The sequence below is a fragment of the Denticeps clupeoides genome, unplaced genomic scaffold, assembly GCF_900700375.1.
Source record: "Denticeps clupeoides unplaced genomic scaffold, fDenClu1.1, whole genome shotgun sequence".
Classification (NCBI taxonomy): domain Eukaryota; kingdom Metazoa; phylum Chordata; class Actinopteri; order Clupeiformes; family Denticipitidae; genus Denticeps; species Denticeps clupeoides.
In genome coordinates, this window is record NW_021629743.1 from 57,970 (window position 1) to 85,153 (window position 27,184).

At 40.9% G+C, this 27,184-nt stretch overlaps 1 protein-coding gene across 1 annotated transcript in view; it reads right to left on the minus strand.

Annotated features, from left to right (window-relative positions):
• LOC114773210 (inactive N-acetylated-alpha-linked acidic dipeptidase-like protein 2) overlaps nt 1–27,184 on the minus strand; it is a gene marked incomplete at its 3' end in the record, with an annotated part of 115,053 nt that overhangs the window by 57,836 nt on the left and 30,033 nt on the right. Inside the window, exons 4-5 of the mRNA XM_028965717.1 lie at nt 22,443–22,593; nt 621–764 (exon numbers count right to left, since the gene is read on the minus strand). Of these exons, the coding sequence (XP_028821550.1) occupies nt 621–764; nt 22,443–22,593 (295 nt within the window). The remainder of the gene's footprint in view (nt 1–620; nt 765–22,442; nt 22,594–27,184) is intronic.

Sequence of the window (27,184 nt, forward strand, 5' to 3'; positions counted from 1 at the left end):
GAGTGCTGACCAGATTCCTTGTTAAATTTGACCTCTCTAAGAGATCACCGCCGCGACCGGTGTAACGTGGCCGACCGGTGGTTCACTCGCGGATTCAATTAAGTCCTCGGAGTATCCCCCAAGCTGCGCTGATTGACACATGTAATGGCCTTGAACATGGACTGCCATGATGAGGGTAGCCATGAGCCGACGTGGAGGACTGCTGTAATTCACTGCGGCGTAAAGACCCACTTCGCAGCGTGCCCTTACCAAGGTAATCATTTACGCACCGCATGCCCACTCCTTCAACTGGAGTGGAGGGCTGAACCCCCAACCCCCTCCCATTCGCCCTGCATAATGCCGCCAGGCACAAATGTTTTGATCGCAGGAAAGAAAATAAAAAAAAAGTCGAGATCAAACATTTGACCCTGATTGTATCTCGTCTTTCTTCCACATTGCTACCTTAACGGGAAAATAAAAGAAGATGCTATGTTTGAACACAGCAGGGCTTCGCAGCGCAGAGCGATCAAAAGACCGGTGGTGGCCACCACCACCGGCCCAGAGGGGGTGTCCACGCTGGGGCATGGAAGCTTATCTCTGAGCCAGGCGCTGAGCGGGCGTGCAGAGTACAGCAGCTTTACCTGAGCCTGCTGGCGTGGCTATACGGATACAAGGAACTCCTTGGCCCATGACGTGGGTAGAAAGAATCTCTTTGGCCATGCCTGCTGAGATGGGCTGCACCAGCAGTGGTGTGTGGTTGGCTCGCTCTTCTCTGTAAATGCCATCTGCAAGAAACACACACATTCACACTTCAATACAACACTTAATCACACTTAAACTCATTAAGAAAGCGTGCATAGATCATGCAAAAAGTACAATGGACCAAATTAAGTAAAATTGTTCATTATGGTTTTGTTTAAACCCCCATTTATTAAACACAGTTGTATTTAAAGTTGACCCTTTCTCACGATCTGTTGGGCGGAGTGAGCCACATGTGCAAGCCTAAAACAGCGACATGGTGACAAAATAAAAAGAACAAGCCAAACTAAATTATAAAAAACAAAGGGTACAAACATGTAATTAAGCAGTGATACACAAGAGACAGGTTTCTGGCTTTCTGCCTGGCAACAACAACTGTTCCATTAGGTTCCATTAAGCTTCATTAAGTTCAGAATAACATCATTTTGTGTTAAACTGGATATTATGTTACAAAAATAATTTTTTTGTCAATCAAAGATTCAAGACATTCATGATAAGGTATGCTGTAGTTTTTACATGATTTTTTTGTAATATTCAGAGCAACTTGCTCAGAGACACAATGGTAGTATGTGGGGTTTGAACCTGTGAATTTGTGGTCTTCTGGTTCATAGGCGAGTGTCTGACCCACTTAGCTTCTATCATATTCACATTTATATCAGCTAAATATAGATAAATGTATTACATTTATGAGTACATTTCTACTCATTTGTACTCAATATACTGGTTTTCTTATAGAACACCCCAGCATTTTTTATAATTTACCGTGACTGTAATTTTTTTGTTTACATATTTGAATAAATGCTATATCCATATATATAGTGTTGGTAAAGTCGGTCAGTTTCTATCTTTCTGTCCAGCCAGAGGGATCTAGATGCATCAAAATGTCCAGTTTCTGGTTTCAGGTATGACATGTGGATAGAGAGGTGGAGGAAACATATGAACTGGATTCTGTAGGTTTCTACCCAGCACTCTGGTTGGGTGAATTGGTGATGCTGAGTATAGATGGGTTCACACTGTGATGGACTGCTGCCCATTCAGGTTTGTTCCTGCTTTGCCACTGTAGATTAATGGGTTAGGGTCCCTCTTCTGTAACCCTCACCTGGAAGAGCAGTTTTGGAAAATTAATGGCTATGTCTTTCCACTTGCTGCAAAGTCACACACTAATGCATATCCTGTAACAGTATACCTTTAACAGCAATTTCTACACCAGATATTAACAATTCCACTTTCTTCAGGGTGACATGGCTGTAACAGTGATTCAGAGCCCTGGCAGCACCTTCTGCCAACCAACATGACAAATCAAATGGGTGCCCAATATGAGGGCAGTGACTGTAATCCACAGAAAGTGGCCCAAACAGACCAATAGAAACAGACAAAAAAGTAGGGGAGAGGGGCTCGAGTTGGGCAGCGAGGGATGTCTCCTCGCGTATCAAAGCCTCTCTGCACTTCGACTGAGGCTCATGGGCGCTTTGCTAATAGGCTCACGGATTTTAAGTTTGAAGTAATGGTTTCCTCCAAACCAACGGGGATTTAGAGGGGCGATATGCTCCATTGATTTGGCCTCATTAAAACAGGGAAAAGTGCGAACCTAATCCTGCTTTAGGAACAAATTTATTTAGAGGTTTCAATTTTCCACCAGCAGAGCTCCTCAGCCATGATAGACACAGTCATACACACACAATAATAAAAAAAGAAAAACTCCATCGCACTGCAGCTCTGCAGCCGATCACATTGCATTTTAACAAAATAGCCAAATACCAAAGGCTGTACAAAGACACGTTCAAAAATATCAGCCTGACATCCACGCTGAAAATGCTAATCTGGCTGTCATCCGTCACTTTTTATACAGCGACTGGATTTAATATCCTCCATCGACTCCTATCGGGGAGATGTACAGTACATTGCACTTACTGCAATTCCAACCATCTTTCAGCCAGTGCACAAATCCACCCGGCGTTACTACAAAGTGATGAAAGCTGCTAGAAGCTGTTGATTCAATTTCAGAGGAACTTGTATATTTCCCATCCTCTTTATTGTGGCAACGTAATTTATTGCTTCCTGTGCACTCCATATCATTCCTCATATTTCGTAATTTAATATAAATGCCACACGGGTCATCTACCATAGCGCATTATAGTTCAGACTTAATTTCCAGAACTAATGCATTCTGCCTTTAGATTTCAAATAAGGCTGATCCTTTGAGAATGGGCTCTAAGGTGAAGCAGCTACACAGGATGGGCGAGTGTGGAGGGCAACACTGCAGATGTGGTTGTAAATAAAGCAGGACTGCTTTTATTAGTAGAACCTAACTATTTATTACATACAGGTGACACAAAGCAGCTCTCGATTCACTCAGAATTAATTAAAATACCACATTGAACAACAAATAACATAAAAAACATGGTGAAGGTCAAAACCCATTTCAACCCAAAACCCATTCCATCTTACATCTAAACATGGCAAGAACAAACGTGAAAATGCCGGCTGTTCTCTCTCGATCTTTACAATGTAATTATGATCAGAAGCCCCTTAAAAGAATCAGCACCATGGACAGCTGCCCAGTATTATTCAGTATCTGCATTTTATTAATAAAAAAGGGCACACAGACACACACACACACACACACACACCATTCATTCACACACTCACATAAACCACTGATATTTTATTCTCTAACAGCAATAATTTTGAATTATCTTATGTTAAAGGGTATTAAATGAAGAAATGAACACGCAGAGCCTTATTTTCAAAGTGCCACATGAGCTTATTAACTTGAGGAACCAAATAAATAACTACTGTCTTTATCTTGAATAGTAGAACCTAACTATACTTTGTTGTTTGTGTGTCTTGTTTTCTGTCACCCAGAAGATGAACTTCATGGATTAAAAGGGGATGGCAGGAGGTAGGGGGTGTTAATAACTGAGTGTGAAACACACTCGCCTATGAACCAGAAGACCACAAATCCAAAGGTTCAAACCCCACTTACTACTAATGTGTCCCTGAGCAAGACACTTAACTCTGAGTCTCCAGGGGGACTGTCCCAGTAACTACTGATTGTGAGTCGCTCTGGATAAGGGCTTCTATTGGCAGTCATACGGTAGTGACAAAATGATTCTTTAGAGCTGTCTGATCGCTGGTGACAAGCTGGTGTCAGAAAAATCAGCTCCTCAGTCATTGAAAGAAATGTACAACAACCCTAAATCATGAAGGTATTCAAAGTTTACTAGAGTATTTTTTTCCAAATAGAGAGTATTCTCAAAACTTTTATTATAAATGGAATGGATGGACAGCTAGAGGAAGATTCAACTACACTGCGATGATACCACTGAGATGGTATCCCTTTAAAAACAAACATTCTAGAAGTCAGTGGAGTCATGTTAAACGTCTCCTAACCTAATTTAGCCAGAATTCATCTGCCTATCAAACTGGAGATCTAAGTCAAAGATGACACCCAGTGTCACACCTCCGTCATCACTTTCCTGTGCCCTGAACCCGTCCTGTCTTCCCTAATTACACCACCTTTATTTGCCCTTGCCATGTTTGTCCCCTGTTGCCATCCCCTGTGAGTTTGCATTTGTTCTGATCAATCGATAATCTAATAAAATCCACACAATGACTTGTCTTTTGGTGTCTTCCTCTTGTAAGTCGCTTTGGATAAAAGCGTCTGCTAAATAAAATAAAGTAAGATAAAGTAAAGTCTTTTATTTCGAGGAACATCCTGGCATTACACCTCCATACCAACAGAGGGCAGACAATAGACTGATAGCCCTGAATAGTCGTCATGTTTCTGTCAGTTACTTCCACCAAAGGTGAAGCATTTCACCCTTGAAAACTGCTACTTCTCTAGACAAGAACTCTGTACACACTGGTACTGGACTCTGGCTTGACAAGTTGATAGGCTTGCCAACATTTTCAACCAAAAATGAGGGACACTTTCTTGCAGGTGCACATGCCAAGCAGTTGACTGCCCCCGGGAAAATTCCATTTTATTTTATTTTCTAAACACATTCTTTCTTTTTATTTTCTAAACACATTCAGTTTTTGTATGATCAGAATCTCCAATACCAACCTGAATATTACTTGGCATCTGATAAAAAAGGAAATCGAGTGGAAACTGCTCCTGTACAGATTCAGCTGCAGTATAAAAATCACGTTTGGCAAGGCAACTGAAGCATTGCATTATGGGATCTGTTGTTTGTATTCTATCAGCCCTTTAAATTGCTGGGCCATAATAATACATCCATACAAATTGATCTTGTAGTTTGACACCCCTGAAACACCCCTATAACTCATAGGAATGTCTGCATGAGTTTTGCTGTACTTACAGTAGTCTACTTTTGGCTGATAAGGCTGTGATTGGAATAAGTGATAAAGTGAAGTGATTGTCACTTGTGATACACAGCAGCACAGCACACAGTGCACACAGTGTAATTTGTCCTCTGCATTTAACCCATCACCCTGAGTGAGCAGTGGGCAGCCATGACACCCGGGGAGCAGTGTGTGGTGACGGTGCTTTGCTCAGTGGCACCTTAGTGGCACCTTGGTGGATCGGGATTCGAACCAGCAACCTTCTGATTACTGGGTTGCTTCCACCACTGCTCCTTGAAGGAATACGGGACTTCAGCTGCCCCCGAAGGGACAAATCAAAAGCACCCATAATTCGGGATGCTCCGGACAATTTGGGATGGTTTGCAACCCTACATGCTGACATCTTCTTGGCCTGGCTCCTTGAAGGAGACCTCAAGCCCAGGTTACTTGCACAGGGCTCCATAAAAGGGAAAAGTCTTTTTTTGTGGACCAAATAAACTATTATTTTTATAATAGTTTGGACAATGAATGGATATGTTATTGCATATTTCAATTATTTGACCAAGATGAAGAATATCCCTGGTAAATAGGATTGGGAAAACATTATTAATAACTGCCGGAGGGGAAAATAATTGACCGGTGCTCACTGTAAACGTTCTGTGCCTAAGGAAAGAAATTAACTAGTTTAGCATTGTGCCCTGAATGCAACCCTGCTTTTCAGATGGCTAATGTGTATGCAATGGTCAACAGTACCAAACACAAACGCTACGATCTGAAAGGACCAAAATAGTCCATAATCCACAGGCAGCAACAAGTCATTAGTGGCTCTCAGCAGGGAAGACTCTATGCAATGTGGAGCTCTGAGAGCAGACAGAATTTTTTTCAGGAACACCACTGTTGTGAAAAATTGAGAGAATACAAAGGGCTCCAGTTGCATTTGGAGATTTTGAATTGGGCTGCAAAATAGGCATTTTAATTGTGCATCCAATTAGACATTAATTACAAACTGAAATATCAAAGATTATATGTTGCTGTAACATCAGGTAAACAAAAGGTCAACATTATGCATGAAAATACGGTGATATGCAAGGGTAGAAATATTAAACCAAATACAATTGCATTATCTACCATTCATGACACGGCTAGCACCTGTACTGGGACAGTAGCATCATGTTTGGCAAGAAATGCAATGTGAGCATCACAAGTTTATCCAATAAAAAAATAATGAATATCATCTCAAGCTGTTGTACTCAGGATTTCTCTAGTGGTGCGCCAGAACATTTTAAGTATTTTTAGTATTTTAAGTATTTTAAGTATCCTCAAAGAAGTTCATGTCCTCACTGTTTGTGTGTTTGACTGCAGTATTGACAATACTAATAATAAGTAGTATTCATATTAGGAATAAACATGCCTCCAGCATAAACTGTATAAATAGAGTTATGGTGATGTTACTTAGAAAGTAAAATCCAAATATTTTGGAGGCACTTTTAAGAACCAGTTTAAGAACCAGTGCACCAATGCATTACTTTTGCTAATAATACTAACTGGCATTATAACTAGTTCACTGTCCAAACAAACTCACTCTATAGAGAACATTAGCTGAAAAGCCCTATGAAATGCATAATCCTACAGATTTTTCATAGACTCACACCCTCACATTTCACGTCTCTTTGGCTCTCAGTTCTCTGCACTTTCACATCACTTCAAACACAAGGTTGTTTGTTAGGTTCACACACATGTAAACACATTTTTGACATAGTAAAATCCAATGCACCAAAATAGCACATGTTAATGAAACTGAGGCAACCAAAGGTTTAGAGGTCCAAAAATGTGTATAAGAAATGTATCAGAATTTCAGAGTGGATATGAGCGAGAGACATTGGGATTCAGATAAACTTTTTCACCAACTGCAGTAAGGAATGGGCAACAACCCACACCAAACACAAAAATCTGCAGCCCAGAAATAGTTGGTCAAAGTGAAGTACCGGGACGGAAATCTTCTGGGAGAAGACTAGAACACTTAGCTCATCCAGAATAGCTGATCAGTCGTCCATGAGCACTTTTATTTCTCAGAGCACTGAAGATATAAACAGCTCCCCAGCAAACAGCTTTTATCTTTACGGAAAAGAAAACACTCATGGCATAGAAAAAAAACCCAAAAAAACAATGCTTCAAAATGGCTACAAAAAGGCAACCAAAAAAAGAGATGCTGATCGGTTAGACTAGGTTAGAGAGTGTGGGAGCATGGCACTTTTGTTGTTGTGCCCCATGAAAGTAATATATGAGTTGGGTTTCCTTCTTCCCACAGCAGTCTTTTATTACCTCATAAGGGGCAGGCCTTTCACAAGGGGCTGGAAACCAATCTCTCAGCTGCGGTGATTCATGGCTCTAATGAAATATATATACAGTATCCTTTTCCTTCATCTGTTTTGTTCATACGTGCGGCGCATGCTGCTGACTGGGACGGGGCGCCTCACCTTTCCTTTTCGGGCCCATTTGTGTCTGCCTGCAAACTGTGTGGGCAGAGGAGCATTGGGGCACCAGGGACAGAACGCCCATTCCAGCTTGTGGGAGTCTTTAGTGCATTTACAGAAGTGCCGAAGGCAATAACGTGGAAAATACGGACACTGCGGGCACACATTAATTCAAATGGACCATCCGTCCACCTCCGGTGCACTATGTAATCAACTGTCGCTTTTTCTAAATTTCCTACCAAATTCTGCCCACCTCTCATTCCCCACAGACTTATTTACATCACCTTCCAGATCCCATGTTCATTACAGCACAACATGCACAGGCCTCTTCACGTGAAAAAAAGGCGAGGCTCACAAATGGTGCTATGAATAGGCTGATGGACTTTTGCTGCATTTCTGCCACCTCTTTTAACACAAAGGCATGAACTACATTAAAATCAATTTACCTCTCTGCTGTGCCTCTGGTTTATAAACTTTTAATTCCACCCCCCAGCACCACCCTCCTCCACTTCATTAAAGCTGCAATCAACGCAGCATGATGACTGATGTACTCATAATGCAAACGCTCTTGTCCAATTAATGGTGATATGTAGATAGAAGCAACTGGTACAAGAACTCGCACAAGAAACTTCTTTTCATGTATTTTGCAGAAAATAAAAACGAATTGAGGGTTTATGACAGCAACAAACTTTCCAACAAACGGGAAGGCGGGTCAGGCTTTTATGGCCAATAATGTTTTATTGAAAACAGGATTTTTACTATGTAATTAATTCAATTTTTTTTTTTTTTTTCATATGAACTGCTTTGTAATTTGCATTGAGACAATGGATCCCTGGATAATTCAACACTCCACCAAATCTTTGATGTATAATTCTGCTTACCTCTTCAGACATGGACTCTTTCATGTGCTAAAATATTCCAGTGGGACAATAAGTTGAGTCCTTGAGTTCAATTTGGATTATCGCATATTAATTAGTCCAGGCAAAAGACTGAAGAAGATGGTAAATAAAATGCACAGTGCGCAAACACAAGTGAGCCTGGGTTTACATTTATACTTTTTATCAGACGCCCTTATCCAGAGCGACTTACAATCAGTAGTTACAGTCTCCCTGGAGCAACTCAGGCTTAAGTGTCTTGCTCAGGGACACAAGGGTAGTAGGTCGGGTTTGAACCAGTGACTGTGGTCATCTGGCCCTCTAGGCTACCACCACTATATATGCTCATATGCAAATGTATATTAAGATATTTAATATTCTTTTCCTATTCACAAACCCTTAAACTAAAGGAGGGTTTTACAAACTATGCTTAATAGGACTACCTTCTATAGAATGTGAAATATTTCTTTTAGTCATGATTTAATGTTATTTATTGTGTTGCAAAAAAGATTTAAAAAAAAGTCCTAGATGTCAGAACAGCTTACAGTTTGGGCACCCAATGTCACCATCAATTTTGTTTGGAGCTGGTTTTGTAATTGATTTTTTTCCCATACGATGTCTAAGAGCCTTCAAAATCCTGTTTTATGCATCAATTGCACCTGACAGACAGACTCAATTTTCCTTGTGACCGTTTTACTTCCATTTGCCCGAATGAATCAAACAAGACAAATTACAGTTAAGAAATACTATTAACATGTCACCTGAAAAATGCCTCTGCTGTTTTCATGTCCCTTAAAAAACCTCACAAAGTATCTGTATGACTGTAGATTTTTTTGCAGAATGAGAAATAAATGTACATTATCTCATTTATACATTAGTATTTTAGTCAGTTTCTTTACAACTTACTGTAATTCTTTGTTTCCCAATTTGAATTTACTTCTTCTCAAACATACTCCTGTCAACAAGTGACATGGCCAGGTGTTGTGCTGCATCCAATCTCAACTCCTTCTCCTCCCTTTCCTTCTCTGTAATTTAGCATCCCTTAGTGTCTTAAAAAAATAACCTGATATCTCATTAATAATGTTTTTTGGCCTTTTTTTTTTAGGCATAATTATGTTTCTCATCATTTTAGCACTGGCTAAAAGCACAACCTGAAATTGCGCTGGTATCTCTTGGCATCTGCAAAGCACCCCCAGATTCAAAATGGACAAAATTAAACTGATTAAATGGTTTAACTAGCTAAAGCTCTCTTGTAAAGTTTAAAGGCATGGATGTAAGGATGGACAAAATTAGGAAGACACGACTGAGATTTGTCAACAGAGCAATTACAAAGATGACAATACAATCACAGACGTTGGCGCCGTATTTGAGAAGCACACGCACAGAGAAGCTTTCTAGAGAGAGCGTTGTACTATTAGAGCTTTTTGCGAAAAAAGAAAACTTAAAATGGGAATCAATTTATAGCATGGGTTTTTCAGATCTTTTAATACATAGTGCTGTGATGACAAGAGCAGTGTATTTTAATAAGGGAGAGCATTTGCCATAGGGTGAAGCCCCTTGAAAAGGTAATTACTTTACTTTACTTTACTTTATTTGGCAGACGCTTTTATCCAAAGCGACTTACAATGGGAAGACACCAGCAATTCTCGTTCGATTTCTATAGAATATCAAGTATACAAACTAAGAGCCCTGATAAGGCTTAGACTTGTCATTGAAGAACATGCTCGGAGAGTGTTGGGTGCTAGACTAAGAAAAATTATAATGTATTTATACATTTTGTATTTATTTGTTAAATGTGTATGCATGTGTATGTGTTAAATTTGTCTGTAATATTTTTGGAATAAGAAGGTTTTCACCTTCTTCTTAAAAGTGGTGATAGTCTCGGCTAGTCGTGTGGAGGAGGGTAGGTTGTTCCACCAGCCAGGGACAACAACGGAGAACAGACATGATTGGAATCGGAGACCCCGTGAAGAAGGAATTTTTAGTCTCCTTTCGTTTGCCGATCTGAGAGAGCGTGTAGGAGTGTATCTAGGTAGTAGATTGTCCAAATGGCAAATTGTCCAAATGGCAAAGTGGAATCGGCTGCTCTTTGCGTCTGTCGTATGGCTGTCAAAAGGACTCTTTTCAAAATGGGGGAAATGGTGCAGTTGTTAATGGTAATATATGTCCATCTGTGATGAACTAAACAGACGGCAAAATTTTTTGTGGTCTAGAGTCCAGTGTTAGTTGGTGGTGACAACCACAGATTCACACCAGAGAAGAAGAACTGCAAACTTATGTCAATATGCTAATTGTGTATGACAGAATGCAGGTATGACACGGACGTCCTCTTTTTGAGACCTGGAAACTTATTTGAGGCCAGGTTTTTAGAATTGTCCAGGGTTTTGAGCTTAATCATTGGTCACTCATTGGCCAGTAGCCTTCCTGTAGAAACGTTTTTATCAATAAAGAAGCATACGGCCATGTGTAAGGTTTAACCTACCTTTATTGGCACAAAAGATTTACAAGATGGTGGGAGCTACATGACATTCACTTCATAACCAGACAGAAAATAGAATAGCCTGGAAATGGAAATTCTCAACCTTTTAAAATTCCCAGAAACTATACAGATTCCCCTGTATAACATTGCCACTTGCTGGTCATTTTGGTTTATCATTAGGTTTATGGTTTTCTTTTGTATTGGCGTAGTGTGATATTCTGTTTTATTATCTCGGGTTCAGACTTTTCATTTAATACATTTAAGTTGTCATGGTTGATGGTTGAGAACCACTGCTCTAGGCCTTTCTGAATGCCATGTTATGCAACAGATTTGCTCATCCTTTTTTGGCTAATTTTATTTTCAGACTGTACAGGTGGGCAAGGTTGGGTTGGATAGCATCCTCGAGATGCAGTGTTTCTCTGGCATGAAGGAAGCTCAATTTGCTACATGACCTCAAGAGTGCCAATGGTGCCTGCTGCCAACAAAAAAGGAACTATTAATGACCATTCACGGGGATGATCAGTGAAAGGCTCTCTGACGTCGTCTCTGCTTAAGATCGGGCAAGAATACATCACAGGGTGGGAAATGATCAAAGCGGATAAGAGAACGGTGCATTAAATTTAATCAGGGTGGTGGTGGCACATGCAACCGGGGGAACACAGGCCTCATTAGCCTGCTTTTGCAACATGTAACTACTTTCATGGATACCTCGCAAACACAGAAACTTAACAAGGTCCCGTACTGTGGCTTCTGAAAACATTTCTTGGCTCCTAAGTGATCTAGTTCTCATAATTGTGCGGTGGCTGTCAGCAGTGAATTGGTAAGAAGAATGAGAACTGAAGAAATGAACAGCAGTGTAAAGAGAGCACATCCCAGCAGAGCCCTGTGAATATTCAGAACTCATAAAACAGAGAGATGAAGGAGAACAGAAAATCTTGGAAGTCTGACAAACATTTCAAAGACCAAAAAAGCCATATCAACATCCATCCATTCATTTTGCACCCGCTTTTTCAAGTCTGTCACTACAGACAGACAGACAGACAGACAGACAGATAGATGAATCAAGTGAAACCATGCAGGACCATTTAGTTGCACTTGAGAAACCAAAAACAATTCCACATGCTTGTTTGCCCTAGAGGGATTAGCAGGTGCTAGAAAGATAGAAATTGTAGGGAAATTACACTTTTGCATTTGTGAAGAAAATGTTTCCCTCTGATCTTTACACCAAGAGAAAGTAATTCCAAAGTGTAATATCCAGACACAGCCCTGTTAATATGAGAAAAAAAAATGGAATTTAGCTGTCCTCTGCCACAACTGACCATGGTTCCTATACACAAAGCCTCATTGGCTGATTGTGAATTGCCATGACTGGAGAACAGGAGACTTTGGAAGGTTAGAAAATTTGCTCAGGGACCAGCTAGTAAATTATTTTGCATTGGAGTATTCCCACTCCAAATTGCCTCTGTGGATGTTGCTAATGACTTTTATATTATCCATTATTATGGCAAAGCAATACAGCCCCACCTACTTGACTTACATGTGAATTGAACATATGGGCTTTTTATGGAACACATATTCAATGTAGAACTTAAATTCCAAAAATTCACATTGAATCTAAATTTAAATTATTTTCTTATGAATATATGCAAGAATACACTGTTTATACAGCATTGTGCTGCATCTATAGTACTTAACCAAACTGAATTAAAAATAAAATGTATTTGTATATTGATGATTTAATTGGGTTTAATAAAGAAATAAACAAACAAATACATAAAACAAATAAATTATTATTTCTAATTAAACAGAACAAAGTAACAACTGCAGATGGCTAATGGCAGCATCAGCCCCATGATGTGTGCTGTGGTATCAAAGATGTGCAAAATTACATTGTTTTTAAATTGACCTTTGTTGGTTTTCATGCACAACTGCTAGAAAATCAGCAGACCTGGGAAACCGCAAATCCTCCCTTAATGATAATTGCGTTTTAATGATGGCTTAATGACACTTTTCCCCCATGAAGCTGCTGTTTTTAGCAACACAGATTCCACAGACCATGTGGTAAACTTAACTGCAAAGGGGCAAAACTATGAAAGAGAGAGGAAAAAAGACTAAATAAAAATAACTCAAATTAAACATAAAAAAACATAAAAATAAAATGCCGTTTGTATATTACACTTCTGTAGTTATACAGAGGTTTTACCATGTCAACATCTGTAGTCTTGTCCTCTCTCACCAGTACAGGCAAAATGAAGCAATGCCACATATATGTAAAGGCTTTATTCTTAAAAAAAAAGATCTATAAAAAAGCACCGTAAAGCTGATTAATTAGTTTGCATTGGAAACCCAGAGGACCTATGAAGGAACGGGGCCAATTGCTTATACTACACACTGCTTACGTTTCAGGAAAGACTACATCTTCATTTAAATAGGCTACAGCAGTGACAGAGAGAAGCAGCCAGCTACCTACGGCACACAGTTAATATTGCAATATTTCTGCAATATTGCAATGATGTCTGAAATCTGCGATCCAGATTGTTCTCACTGTGATGTGTTGTTTATACTGTAATACAAAAGACAACACAGTTTTTTTTCCCGCAATATGCTCATTAATGCAACACTGAGTATGGCCGTAAAATTAGGCATAAAACTGTATATGTGTAAGCATTATCACCATGCGACACTAAAAAAGCACCTGGGCTTGACCCAGTCACTCTATCCGAAGAAACAAGGGGTTACAAGACGGAAAAAAAGCCCTCTTAATTTATGCCTGTTCAAGGGTCTGGAGCCATGAGTAAATCCTACAGCCACCGCTGGCCATAATCTCTCACGCCGCGGATGCAAAGAGGAATGGATTTAGGACCAGAGGGGCTTGCAGGATGGAATTCCTCTTTGCAAAAATTATTTCCCATTTGCCAAGGCTAAACTGTAGCCATGTCCCCCAGAGGGGTGCAGGAGGTCAGACAGCAGCCAGACAGAGAAGGATTGGAAATAGGTAAATGACACTGGAAATAAGTAGCTGAGTAAACACTTGGCTTTGCCCATCTAACTATATACCACCTATAAATCCACTGGGCAGGCACCAGTGCACCATGTTGCAAGGCAGAGCGCCAAGGGAGCAAAGTGAGTATGTTTCTGGGGGTGGGTGGGCTAATGAAGATACCATGTGTCTTTGTCATTTTCAGCATCCTAATGACACGGGTACATCTGCACCAGGCGGCGCAAAAAAGAGGGTCAATGTTCATCCACTTAAGAGGGAACATGTTCTCAGTGGGCTGTAGATCAGGAACGAAACACGGGACCTGACAAACAGAGCAGCACTCTCCAAGCAGAGAAGATGCCTGCCAACGCTAAAATTCTCATGACCTTCTGAAGGAGCGGTGATAACTCAGACCCTTCAGGGTGGGTGCCACTTTCATTGCTCATCAAGTGCATGACAATAAACCAGAATGTGAGGCTAATTATTCTTTTCCTGTATAGCACTGTGCTTTACAGAATTGCTAATTGAAAAAGTTCTTATAGCAAGGCACAATATTATTGCTATCAGGACTAAGATGTTGCTCAGTTTTGGTGCAGGTTACAATGCAATATGGGTTGAGCCATGAAACCCTTTTTTTTTACAGTGATAATCAGCATAATTACATTTGATCTGCTTGTACCCCACTTCACGGTCAAGCTCCAACAATAACAGGCTATAAGAAAGAGATGTTGTCTTCATTTTCCCCCATAGTCATATGAGCAACACAGCTGTGTTCATTTAATTAGATGCATGGTGTCTAAAGGCAAATTCAGTGCAGTAAAATGTGAACAGGCTCATCAACTGCACAGGTGAGTCATTTTACAGCACAGGTTGGGCTAATGCAATGCAGTCAATCAGAAGATTGGCATTTCTGGGAGAAAAGACATAAAGCTTGAACTTTAGCTATGAAAAGCTAACAACCAGGAAAGAATATGATTGGAATTTAAATGTAAATGTGAACGTGTCTTAAAATCACAATGCATGGGAGGCAAACTCAGAAGCTGCTCATTCTATGATCAAATAAGAATCAAGTAAAATGAAAAACAGAAATAATCGTTAGTCCTCCGCAGAATAAGAATAAGATGCAGTGTTCTTAATGATTCTGTGTGAACAGCCTTGGCTGAAGAAACATCCAATATGAGTATGTGGGTTTGTTTGATCAAAGAATATTTAATTGATTTAAGACTAAAATTTGTTGAATACCTACCTGCATACCCGTGTAGAGGAAATGTGACCCTCAGTAAATTAGGCCTAGAAGATCAAGCGCTGCACACATTGCTTGAGTATTAGTAATATGGTCTTCATATTAATCATATATTATTATAATAAAAAAAAACATAAGTTGAATTACCTATATTTATCACATAATGATCTTATATAATAATAAGATGTTGTGGCTCTAACACATATTGTATAAGTAGCTTGCCCATCAGAATGCTTGAATTCAGTTACTAAAAATACTTTTGTCTTGGTAAACAATCTATTACATAAAATGTGTTTGTGATGTTCTGTGACATAACCTGTAGATGAGGGCCATTATGAGAATAGAGGAAATAGAGTAAGTGTGTTGAGTGAAGGGGGTGTAAATTATCTTAAAAATATAAACTTGGGAGCATAAGCCTCCTTCCTTTTCCTGCTGTCTAGCTGACAGAGTTTGGACCCGACCAGATTTGGATGCAGTTGGCGCTGCCCCGCTGAGATCCAAGGAGCCGTTGTTCGCCAGGAGGACGCCGCCAGTCCCTGGCCAGTGTTGGCTTCATGTTCTGCAGGGTCCTGCCGTGCCCGATGTGTTTTCTGGACGGTCAAGGACGCCTGCCCCATGTCTGTCCCATGTCTGGTGGTGTTCAAGATTCCGCGTCACCGCCATATCGTCCGGATTCCAGTTACGCACCTCTGTTAATAAATGCTATATTTTTAACATTTCCCCAAGCGAGACAGACTCTTGGTGGCCCACGAAAGCTACTGTGGGGTCGAGAAGATATGTCACGCTGTCCATGTTTCCCCTGGCGATTCTGGAGGAGGGGAGTAGTGGCAAAAAAATAAAAAATCTGGCTGTATCTCCATTAGCAAAAAACAAATTATGTAACCCAATGAAATATAAATGAATGAATAAGTAAATAAATAAATAAAAATGCTCAATTAATGCTTGAGACTTAACACCTTTTGAAAAGGAATCATCCTGAATCTGCACATACAATCCCATTTGCAAACTAATCCACTTATATCTTCGCAAAGTATTAATAAATTAACAGGGAAGCTTTTAAGAGCTTTAACCTTGATGCATTATGAAACTCAAACAGATGCAAATGCAGTACACAGATACGTATTCGTATGTATTGTTTATTTTAAAAAGGCCATTAGGCATAATGAGGTTTTCCATCTTTTATTTTGAAAGAAAATAAAGTACAAAGTTTTATTCATGCAATCTTGGGGATGACCTAGGCATTATTAATAAGACATTAAGGTAATTTCTTAAGGATTTCATGAGAGGTGAGAGAGGTAACGACTTTACCAAGGGTGAAGACCACAACCGAGATATCAGTGACAGGCATTTGTTCATTAAAGGCTTCAACAGGAGTCCCGAAGCTGTGGCGTATTTAAATAAATATGCAAATGACTACATTTCTTTTCAAAAGCTTCTTTTGACTTCAACAATCCTCCTAAACAACTCAGGGGACGCAATTCTTTCCGTGTGAATAGAGCCACCTGTCAGCAGTCGGAAATTAACATGTAAAAATTGTTTGAAGTTCTCCCTACATATGATGCTATCTCCCCCAGTCGACTGGGGAGGTAGGAGAAATAAGGCCGCTTCAGTTTTTTAAAGGTTAATGCAATTATGCAATCACAAATAACCCCCCAACACAGAGCAGTCAGCTAATAGAGAAAATATTGTATTTTAATGTGAAAGGCTCTGTTTATGACCTGGAGCAGATGCTGGTGTATTTGTTAAAAAAATGTGGTAATAAACATCACCACTAAAGGCCCAACTCAGTGGCAGAGTGAATATTATATCTGCTGAAGGCCATGGCAGCACAAACAATATCCTGTTACCTCTGGGGAGAAAAATGAAAAGCAAACATGCAAGTGGGCATTGACTCAGTTCTGTTTTATTTCACTTAAAGGGTCCATTTATATTACAGAGCTCATTCGGAGGGGGCGGCTTGTCACATTTCAATTTTCTTCAGTGCACTCTGCTTGAACTGGGTCCTTGAACCGAGGATTTTATCCACGTCGACTGATATAAATGCTCATGAAATATATGACATGGACAAATGGGAATATCGTACACTGTGCTGCATGGCGTTCATTGCTACATTTGTCTCTGAAGAGAGAGACGACTCTCTCTGGAGACTATACTGATGAACATTTAAAGAGGCTGACCCGAAGATGGTCTGAGCAGCACTCACGCACCCGCTTTCACATACAGAATGGCTGTCGTGGTTCAAGTGAGGCTGGTTTTCGCACACATTTGTCACACGGCCGTGGCCAAACATTAATGATGTGTTAAAACGCAATTGGTTGTAGATGTGCTTTCGTTTGCTGTAACACCTAATTCTCACTTATTCTCGGATAATTACCTGATGATACTAAACGAACACTTATGTACTTCTGTGTCATATAAAACACAATTGTATTCCTTACTGTGTGTATAAAGTGCTAAACATCCAAAAATCACACATAGTGTGATTTATAAGCTGTCAATGGGCAGTTTGCAAAATTAAGAGCATCCTTGTAGTCTTAATAAATAAAGAAAGAAGATGGAACAACTCCCAGCTGGCTGAATAATTCAGTATCCTGCAGACCTCCTGAAATGTTTCCAGTGAGAGCACTGGACGTTCTTCTGTGTGAGGCGCTGACGCCAGGCCTTACTGGAGAGGGAGCCGACTACGAACATCTGCTCTGACATCTGTTTTCAGAGTCCTTTGTGTCCTGACTCCATAGCCTGCAGCAGTCCTAGGGTATTATTCCAGTAATGACTTGTCCATGTGATCACACAGGGTAGCATACAGAGGTCAGACAGGGCAGCAAAAGGTCTATTGTCGTGGGGTGATGCTGTAAGTACAGTCAGCTCTGCCTCAGATAAAACAGAAAGCCATAGACCATGAAAAATGTATATCAGTAAATCTTTTATAAACGTTCTTGGTCATGCTTCAGTCTGGACACTTTTTAGCATAGGGGTAGCTGCTCAGTCCATACTTCTCAGATTGCACTCATTATTTGTACAAAAAGGATCATCAGCGATGATTATACTGCTAAGGCCACAGATAATACTTTGTTAAAAGCATGGCCAGGGCACAGATACGTTTTCAAAAACGGCAGAATTACAAGTGAAATATTTTGTTGAAACATGCCCAATAAATTACTGGAAGGAATGTGGTAACTTAATCAGGAAGTTCAGGTGAAGTTTAATCACCGCTCTAAATTCTCAGACAGTCAGAGATACCACCCAACCCACAGGTCGTAGCCATAGCAACTTGGTGAAGCCCCAGGGAGACCAGACCTCGATTCAGCCTATTTAATTACAGCAAGTTTCTAAAAACATTACATAAATTGTAAAAGTGTAACACTTTTACACTGAGAGTCAGTGACTGTTTTTTTATCCTTGTGAATGCCATTTGCCCAAGAAGTGACAGTCCAAGATGCTGAAGTGCCACCAAATAAGTACGTTTAAAAAAAATTAAATTCAAGCAATTATAAAAAATACATTAAGTCGAAGCTCTAATGAATAGATTGATGAACTACATTTGCTGCTGGGCCCCCAGACAGCACCAATCAGCCTGACAACAGGGCTCTAATCATTAGGGTCCTGTCATAAGGAAGGAGATGTTAGCAGAACAAGGCCGCTGCATGAACACGTTACCTTGCGTTCCTTAGTTCTTGTCATTGAAGACACATGCTTTAGGGTTTGTTTTGAGTCTTTACTATTTCCTTTTGGTCATTGAGCATTGTTGTGTTAAAATAAATTGTCATGATCCGGACCGGAAGGGGTTGACTCCGGATCCGGAGTCCGGACCGGAGTTTCATGTTTGTCTCGTGTAATGTTCCCTGATCGTGTTCACCTGGTGTATATTTATATAATTGTATAAAACTATCCTGTTCGTGTCTGTTTGCCGTTGGGTCATTGTGCGTGTTTATGTTCCCTTGTCTCGTGTAGTTTGTATTAAACCCCTGTCACGTGAAATCATGCGAATGCGTCCTCCTTTATTGCCATGTCCAGCTCACGCGTGACAGAATGACCCGACCATGTGGACGCAGCCGATCTACGCCCCGCCGAGATCCAGGGAGCCGTGGTCGGTCAGGAGGATGTGTGCTCCACAGATCCATGTTCAAGATTCCATGTATGGACGTCCCCCGATGCTGCCGTCTCGTCCGGATTCCAGCGACGCACCTCCGGTAATCGTCAGTTCCCCGCCATGATCCATGTCCTGTTTTTATCGGTTCCCCAAGCGTGACAGACTCTCGACGGCCTACAAAAGCTACCGTGGGGTCGAGAGGATCTGTCACGCTGTCCATGTTCCCCCTGGCGATACCGGAGGCGACCGGACCTCGATGGCCTATGAAAGCTACCGTGCGGTCGAGGAGACCGGTCGCGCAGTTCAGGTGCTCCCAGCGTTAACCGAAACGAGGGAGGCAGCGAACTTCCCAGCGGGGCGTGCCGGAGACTGACCGGAGTGACGGTGCCTGCGGACGGCGGACAGGATGCCGGTCCCCCACGGACGAGCCATGCTTTGGCCTGGGCCTGACGCCGCTGGTGCAGGACTGCCGCCACTCGTCCTTATGGACTTCTCCCCCCTTTCATGGACGGTTTTGTGGGGCACTCCCAGGTGGTAGTTCCTTTGAGGGGGGAGTACTGTCATGATCCAGAACGGCAAGGGTTGACTCCGGATCCGGAGTCCGGACCGGAGTTTCATGTTCGTCCTGTGTAATGTTCCCTGATCGTGTTCACCTGGTGTATATTTATATAATTGTATAAAACTATCCTGTTCGTGTCTGTTCGTCGTCGGGTCATTGTGCGCGTTCATGTTCCCTTGTCTCGTGTAGTCTGTATTAAACCCCTGTCACGTGAAATCGTGCGAATGCGTCCTCCTTCATCGCCATGTCCAGCCCACCCATGACATAAATCCTTTTTGCCATAATGTCCAACCTCTGCGCTTCACTCCTGCTCCAACTCTGACGTGAAAAAATACCCAACGTTTTCAATACACAATTCTATATTTATTATATGATTGTTTGCTATTTTGCTTCATTTCAATGATCCAGGACTGTCACAAAGGGAATCCGATGACTCACTTGCAGACATACTGTGGGCGTGAGGACAAGCCGTCGTACCGGTAGAGGACACTGGGCGAGCGGGGCAGGAGGACCGGAGGCGCCTGGCCGGCGAGGATTGAGGACGGAGAGGACACAATGGACGCGCTGCCACGCAGCGGGGAGTCAGTTCGGGGTCTTTGGGAAGTACCGGGGCAGAAGAGAACCGGAAGACGGCGGGTTTCAGGATGGTCCGGGATCTTGGACTGGACGGGAGTAGGTCTTGGGCGGCAGGAAGGTAGGGGAGCATGGAATCCCGTCTTAACCAATGGGCCAGGCAGGTTCAAGGTCAGGGAAGGCAGAGGTCGTGGCCAGGAAGTTCCGGTCGGGGTTCTTTCAAGGTTTCCAGGGGATCAGGCAATTCTCGAAGTCGTGGGCAGGCGAAGGTCATAGTTCATGAATCACAATTATCTTGGCTGTGGGTGAGAGAGCTAGCAAGTAAACTCATACAAAGAGTGGGCCTCCTTGGGGTTACCTCACTTTTATACTTGCACCGCCCGCTTCCATTTCCTCTTCCGGGTCGTCGTCTCCCAGGCTGGTGAGGCGCCCTCTAGCGGGCTGGAGGCGCGTTGGCCATGACAAGGACATTAAGCAAACTTCATTTTTGCTTTAATTAAGTATTGTTTTAGACTAAATTTACCTTTGATGTGTGAATGTCTGAAGTATGAAATTTGTGATTTATCAAATATACACAGTGGTTGAAAATTCTCCAAATGGGACAGAATTGTATAGCACAGTGGGATTTTACATTTTCAAGAGGTATGAAAAAAGTCATGCATGATGCAGGTTGCTTAAAGTGCCCTGGGCTTCTATTCTTTGAAGAATATCTCTTGTTGCACTTACTGTGCATTTCCCCACTTGACCTCCACTCACCATGTCCCACTGAAACGATTACACACTTGTCCTAACTCCAGAGCCTCCCATTGTTATTTCTCTGTGTTCTTCCTTTTTAGCATTGGGATAAAATTAGCAAGATGAGTAATTGAATATTCATGTAATCACAGGATGTCACATATCATTAGTAGTTTTTTTTTTACTTTACTGAAGCAGAGGATGAAGAATTCGCGCTTAACTTTGCATCTTACATTTTACCACAGTCTGGCTACTGGAGTCATTATAAGAGTTTGGTCAATATAAAGTATAAATCATGCACATACACAATCCACTCACACCTCATGTGCATGGACATCGAGAGGAAACCAGAGAACCTAGAGGAAATCCCACGGCAACGCCGCGAGCGCATGCAATATCTGCACACACAAAGCCAGAGAAGGGATTCAAACTAATGACCTTGGAGGTGTGAGGCCAAAACAGCAAGCGCTGCGCCTCTGTGTGGCCCATGGGAATTAACATTTATGTTAATTACAGCAAATAACTGTAAACGGTGAAATGGTTCTGGGAATGTGTAGGCAGAAGGGAGAATAAAGTTTAACCCTAGAACTATTTACAGTCTGAAAGGTTAGCATATTGACTCTTTTTAAAAGCAGTTGTCGAATATCAAGTAAGCATGTTCCCATATTGATACTGTGGTCTACAGATCATGAGAATGGTCTGTACATGCTAGTCTTCTTTAAAAGTACGTTTTATGACTGAACTCATCCTATTTGTTTAGTGAGTAAAAAAAAAAAAACACAAGAAAAAAAATTATTGTGAACCAAATGATCACAGTTCCAGTGTAAAACCCAGCATACCCACTACCACAGTTTCACTCAGCTTGATGCTTAACACTGAGATGCAGGGTTACTGTCCCTGTAACCAGTCAGTGACAGTGAAGTCACGCTGAAGAAGAATGTCAGCTAAATACAACATAATCTATGTAAAGAAAAGAAAAGACAAGATGGAACCCTTTCAGTCCATGTCATTCCTTTTTATCCATTTTGTTTTCTATCTCTAAACCATGAAAAATTTGTCAATGTTGCTGTATTCTCTGTATACATTACCTCCATGAATGTTTTGTCTACTATTAGACATAAATACCAAGAAATTAGTATACATTTGTACTGAATTGTCCAAATAAACTGTACAGTATACAATGTTTTATTGTGATTGTCTTTGCTGTGCAATAATTTAATTGTTACTTGTATATTGTCCTCTATATTCTGTATATATGCCCAAATTTACCCACATTTTTTTTGGTTTTGGTTGCAATATTTTGATAAAAGTGCTCAAATTTCACACGTCTTACATTTACTACAACATTTTACCCTGCCACATGGCACTTTCCAATATCAGTTACTCACCAAAACTGGGGTAGCCAGGGGTGGAAGGGTCTCCTCCAGCGTTCAAAGTGACACCAAAGGCCTGGTGCCAGATCTCTGTCTCATTGAAGACATCGCATGGGTCTATGTAAAGAAGAGCACCCCCAAATCCGGCTTCAGCCAAAAGGGAAAGCTAGAAAGAAAAGTTACAAAATACATATATTACAGGAACATACGTACTATACATTCTCCACATAACACCTTTCATTACACAGAAGAGCATGGTCACTGGCCTATAATTGGAAGCCACCGAGATGTGATGTTCAAGAAGTCACTTCAACTCATTTCAACACTACTCTTTAAGAAGCAGGAGAAGACACGCAAATGCAGATGAGAGCTGGAGGTGTAGGATGACTCGCGAGCAGAGAAGGTGTGAGTGAGTAATTCTGGGTTAAATATATTCATCAGGGCTTGAGGAACGATGGTGGGGAAGGGATGTTTATGGAAGTGTTCCTGAGTCGAAGACCCAGACAGAGACAGTGACATGCCTCTCTCTCTCTCTCTCTCTCTCTCTCCCTCTCTCACACTCTCTCTCTCTCTCTCCGGCTATTCAAGGAGGATGTCTGACAGACGCCCTGGAGCCCGTCACTCCAGATAACAGCGGGTTGACAGCCGTATGAGCCCAGCGCACCTCTGCCAGCTCCGCTGCAGGCAGCTTGCTCCACGCCGCACACATCCACGTCTGAGGAGCGCAGCCCTGGGTGCAGACATGCAGAAACGGGACAGATCTCTGTCCTGCCCACCCCCCTTCCCTCTAACACTGGATTAAAGAAAGTGAATCAGTGTTCTGTAAATTACTCATTTATACAGAGCTAAAACTGTGCTGTTTTTTGGTCCATCAGCAATGCATTTAGAGAATAACACAATTTAAATAAAAACGATGAAAATGTAAAATAAGAATCCATGAAATATTTATTTTGAAGGCCACAGAGCTCTATTTTCCTTGACCACTGATAACTAATTGATGAAACCTACATCTAATTGGATCAGAAATGAAAATTAGTTACTAAATATATTTTTCTGTTTGAAACTTTGTACATCCTGATATACTACAATGCATTACACATCAGTTTCAGTTGCTCCAGTTACATTGTCTATTCTCCTTACTGTATATATATTCCACATGCCCACTACCAATTCAAAGTTTGAAATCACCTACTCATTTACATTTACATTAACAGCATTTATCAGACATCCTTATCCAGAGCTACTTACAGTCAGTGTAAGTCTACTCGGCTCCAACCACCACTAGGCCCATACTCATAACACAGGGGATCATTCACTCATATTAATGAGCATCTCATGAAGTGGCTTTTGATGTTGACAGTAGTGAACAAAGCAGCCATGAAGGTAAAAAGAGAAAGAGGCGACTCTGAAAAAACTAATTCATCAAACATACATAACTTTCTCCTGATACAGAAAAAACTAAATATGTTTCTAGCATTGGATTCTTCAAAATGGCCTCCACTTTTGTCTCCATAATCACCAGTGGCGGTTTTGATAGTGTGCTTCAATAGTTGTTTATACAGTTTAAAGAACTGTGTAACAAAACAAGGAATCATGTGCTTAAGAACAATTTAATATCAATATAAAATCATTAGTTAAGGGTTTCATAAATGTGCCCTGATGAGTCAAAAGGTTAATAGTAACCTTGTTTTTTTTCTTTGTTTGAGTGCAGCCTACATTTGTGCTACCGGCCCAACCATGCCCATATATAGTCTGTATAACACCACAGTACGCTGCTTAGCAAAGTGGTGTAACAACATTTTGGACCGATCCAATATGTGAGATGTTCTCTAAGGTAAAACCTACGAAAGCTGCAGGGTGTTTTTTCGCGAGCCATGGTTGCTGCTGCTGACCCACTTTGTATCACGACAGCCATTTATATCCTCTGAGTCACTTTTTATTATGCTACATTTGCTTTTCACATTGCAACTGTAATGCAAACTCCAACGCTCTCATGAAACACAAATGGCATGCGGGGAAAGAAAAAAAAAAAGCAGGGATTTTATGTGCTTCGATCTGGTGGAAGGTAGACCATGCATCAACAAGATGGGGACCTGAGGTAAAGCACATATTGGGGCATTACAGGCTTGTAAGCATGAAGGATCCTCGCTATGTAGCATACATATGAAAAAAGCTGAATGACCTTTTTCTACAAAAGCATGGTTTTCAGAAGGGGTGAAAAATGGATCAGAATCATCTCAAATCCAATGTGGGTGTTCTTCCCAGATAGCAGGTACCTTGCAGGTATTTTTGTATCTACTCTAAGCCCCAGGTAATATTTCTATGGATCATGGGCCACTTGCTAAATGCCAACAACCACTAACACCTTGTCTTTCATGACAAAATATGGGAGCACAACTAAGCATACGGCACTTGACATTTACTCAGAGGTACAAACTCCACTGCACACAGCCTTGTACCAGAGCTGCTCCATCTGCAAAGCAATGCTATATTTAGCAGCTGTTTGCATAAAATACATCCTGAGTGCTCAGGTTCAGCAAAACCACAAAGAACAAAATAGTGATTAACAAAAAATGGTCATATGTAAGCTCTATGTGTGCTAAGGTACATAAGGCAAACATGCACATCACCAGCACAAGATGCAAACCTAAGGAAATGTAACTAAATGTAAGCAAAACGTAATGCATGTATACAAGAAAGTAAGAAATTCTTCCAGTTTTATTGCCTGTGTTCTAATGGTGCACTGGTGTGCTGAATGTGCTCCTACTTTTATAACAAATCAGAATAAAGAATCTTTTACCGTCAGTTTTGCCAATTGTTTTCTTTGCTGTTCTTGGCAAGCGAAGGCTTGCAGAGATCATTTGGGTCTTTCAAGCCACAGACTGAACTCTGAACTTTACCATTTAAAGGGCATCCCCTGAGTCTGCATCTGCTGTACGATCTCTTTGTGAACCATGCCTAACAATCTGGACTAAATGTCTACAGGTCAGTTGGTCGGTAGTAGCAGACAATGCCAGAACACACATACGTGTCCAAAAATAAATAAAAAACTATTCAGAAATTGATTTCTATTCAATTCAAACCGAATGCTTATCAAGAATGTGTGTGATAATGTCTTCCCATTCCTTTGGAATTTTTACGATGCTTTAGAGCAGAAAAACACACATCCATCAATAAATGTGCAATTTATGAAAAAGTGAATTTAACAAACATGAATCATAAGAATCATAGGATGTTTGGTTAATATAAAAACGAACACACTAATCACAAAAGGGGGGATTTTGAAGAATTACAAAATCCAAATAATAAGGAAACTCATCCAGAGGCTGAATAATCTTTTTGAAAGTGGAGGATACAGAAGCTCAAACTGCAGCACCTCCAGAGCAGAGAGGTGCTCTCAGGTCTCACAACTCCAGCTTCAAAGAAACATATCTGCCATTAAAGGAGCTAGAAGCCATTTGATTACTTAAAAGTTTGCGTTGAGCTTGCAGTAACTGAATATTCACAGGAATTGCTCATCCACCTCTCCCTTAAAACCGTTATGCATCATAAAGCTCAAATGTGCAAGAAAAAAAGTTGGCTAACCCACCTGGGTGCCTTTAAATCCTTTTAGAAAGAGAAAAACTCTCTCTCCTTGAACTCACCTTTACCTTTCAGTTTACCCCCTCATCTCCCATTTATCAGGCAAATATCCAACACGTTTAGAAAGTTCAAATAATAGTGGTGGAGATCTATTTTATCATTAAAAAACAGGGCCGTCAAATGCCAAAATTAGTTAACTAATTGTGATTAAATCTGTGACGCATATTTAAAACAACACTTAGGGTTATGGGGTGACAAATAAATTTGTGTTCATGTCGGGTATGTTGGGGGTATATTGTCATGAGCAAAAAAAAACAACGTTCATGCTTAAATTTTAAAATGATTCGCAGCAAATCATACATTTATTTTGACAGCCCTATTAAAAATATTTCGTCATCACCACTTCCCAGCAGCAGGTGTCCTTTAATGACATGTCAGTAACTAGGGCAGATGAAATGTTGACAGTAGTCCAGGCTGAAGCTTGTGCTAACATCACCGCGCTAGGCCTGACCTTTTCACTAATCCAGTATAATTAGAATGATAAGACCTGGGATAAATAATAGGCGACAGCATCAGACTAGTGGGAAATCGGTGATATATAACCATGACTGACAGGTACGGGGGATGCAAAGCACAATTAATAATGTTCACCTTCCAGGATTGTAGGACTGCCATTTTTAACCCGATTTTGCATGGGGCTAATAGCTCTTCAAACACACACATGTCTGGTTGAGACTCATTTCAGATCATGAGTCATTCTCTATCCAACAAGAAGAAGAGTTGACTTTGTTCCCAAATTAAATGCTAAATTTTTGCATTATCACAAATAATTAAGAACATAGACTTGACTATAACAAGATTTGAAACTACCTTCTTAATGTAAGGGTAAAAATTGCTTTTTAATATATTGTGGAACGTATACACCAGAAAATGATATACAATTTTTTTTTTTATAAGGCCAGAAGTTCAGATCAGTGCATGATAAGGTCAACTCATTTTTTTTTCCATTCACAAAGCAGCTTCCTCTGGGCGGATCCCCAGGCATTCCTAGAAAGACTAGTAGATCAAATCACTCTAATGTGTGCTGGGTCTATTAGGTTGTCTCCTCCCAGTGGTACGTGGCCAGAAACCCTCCAAAGGGAAGTGCCCAGACACCATAAGCTGGCCTTTCTTAG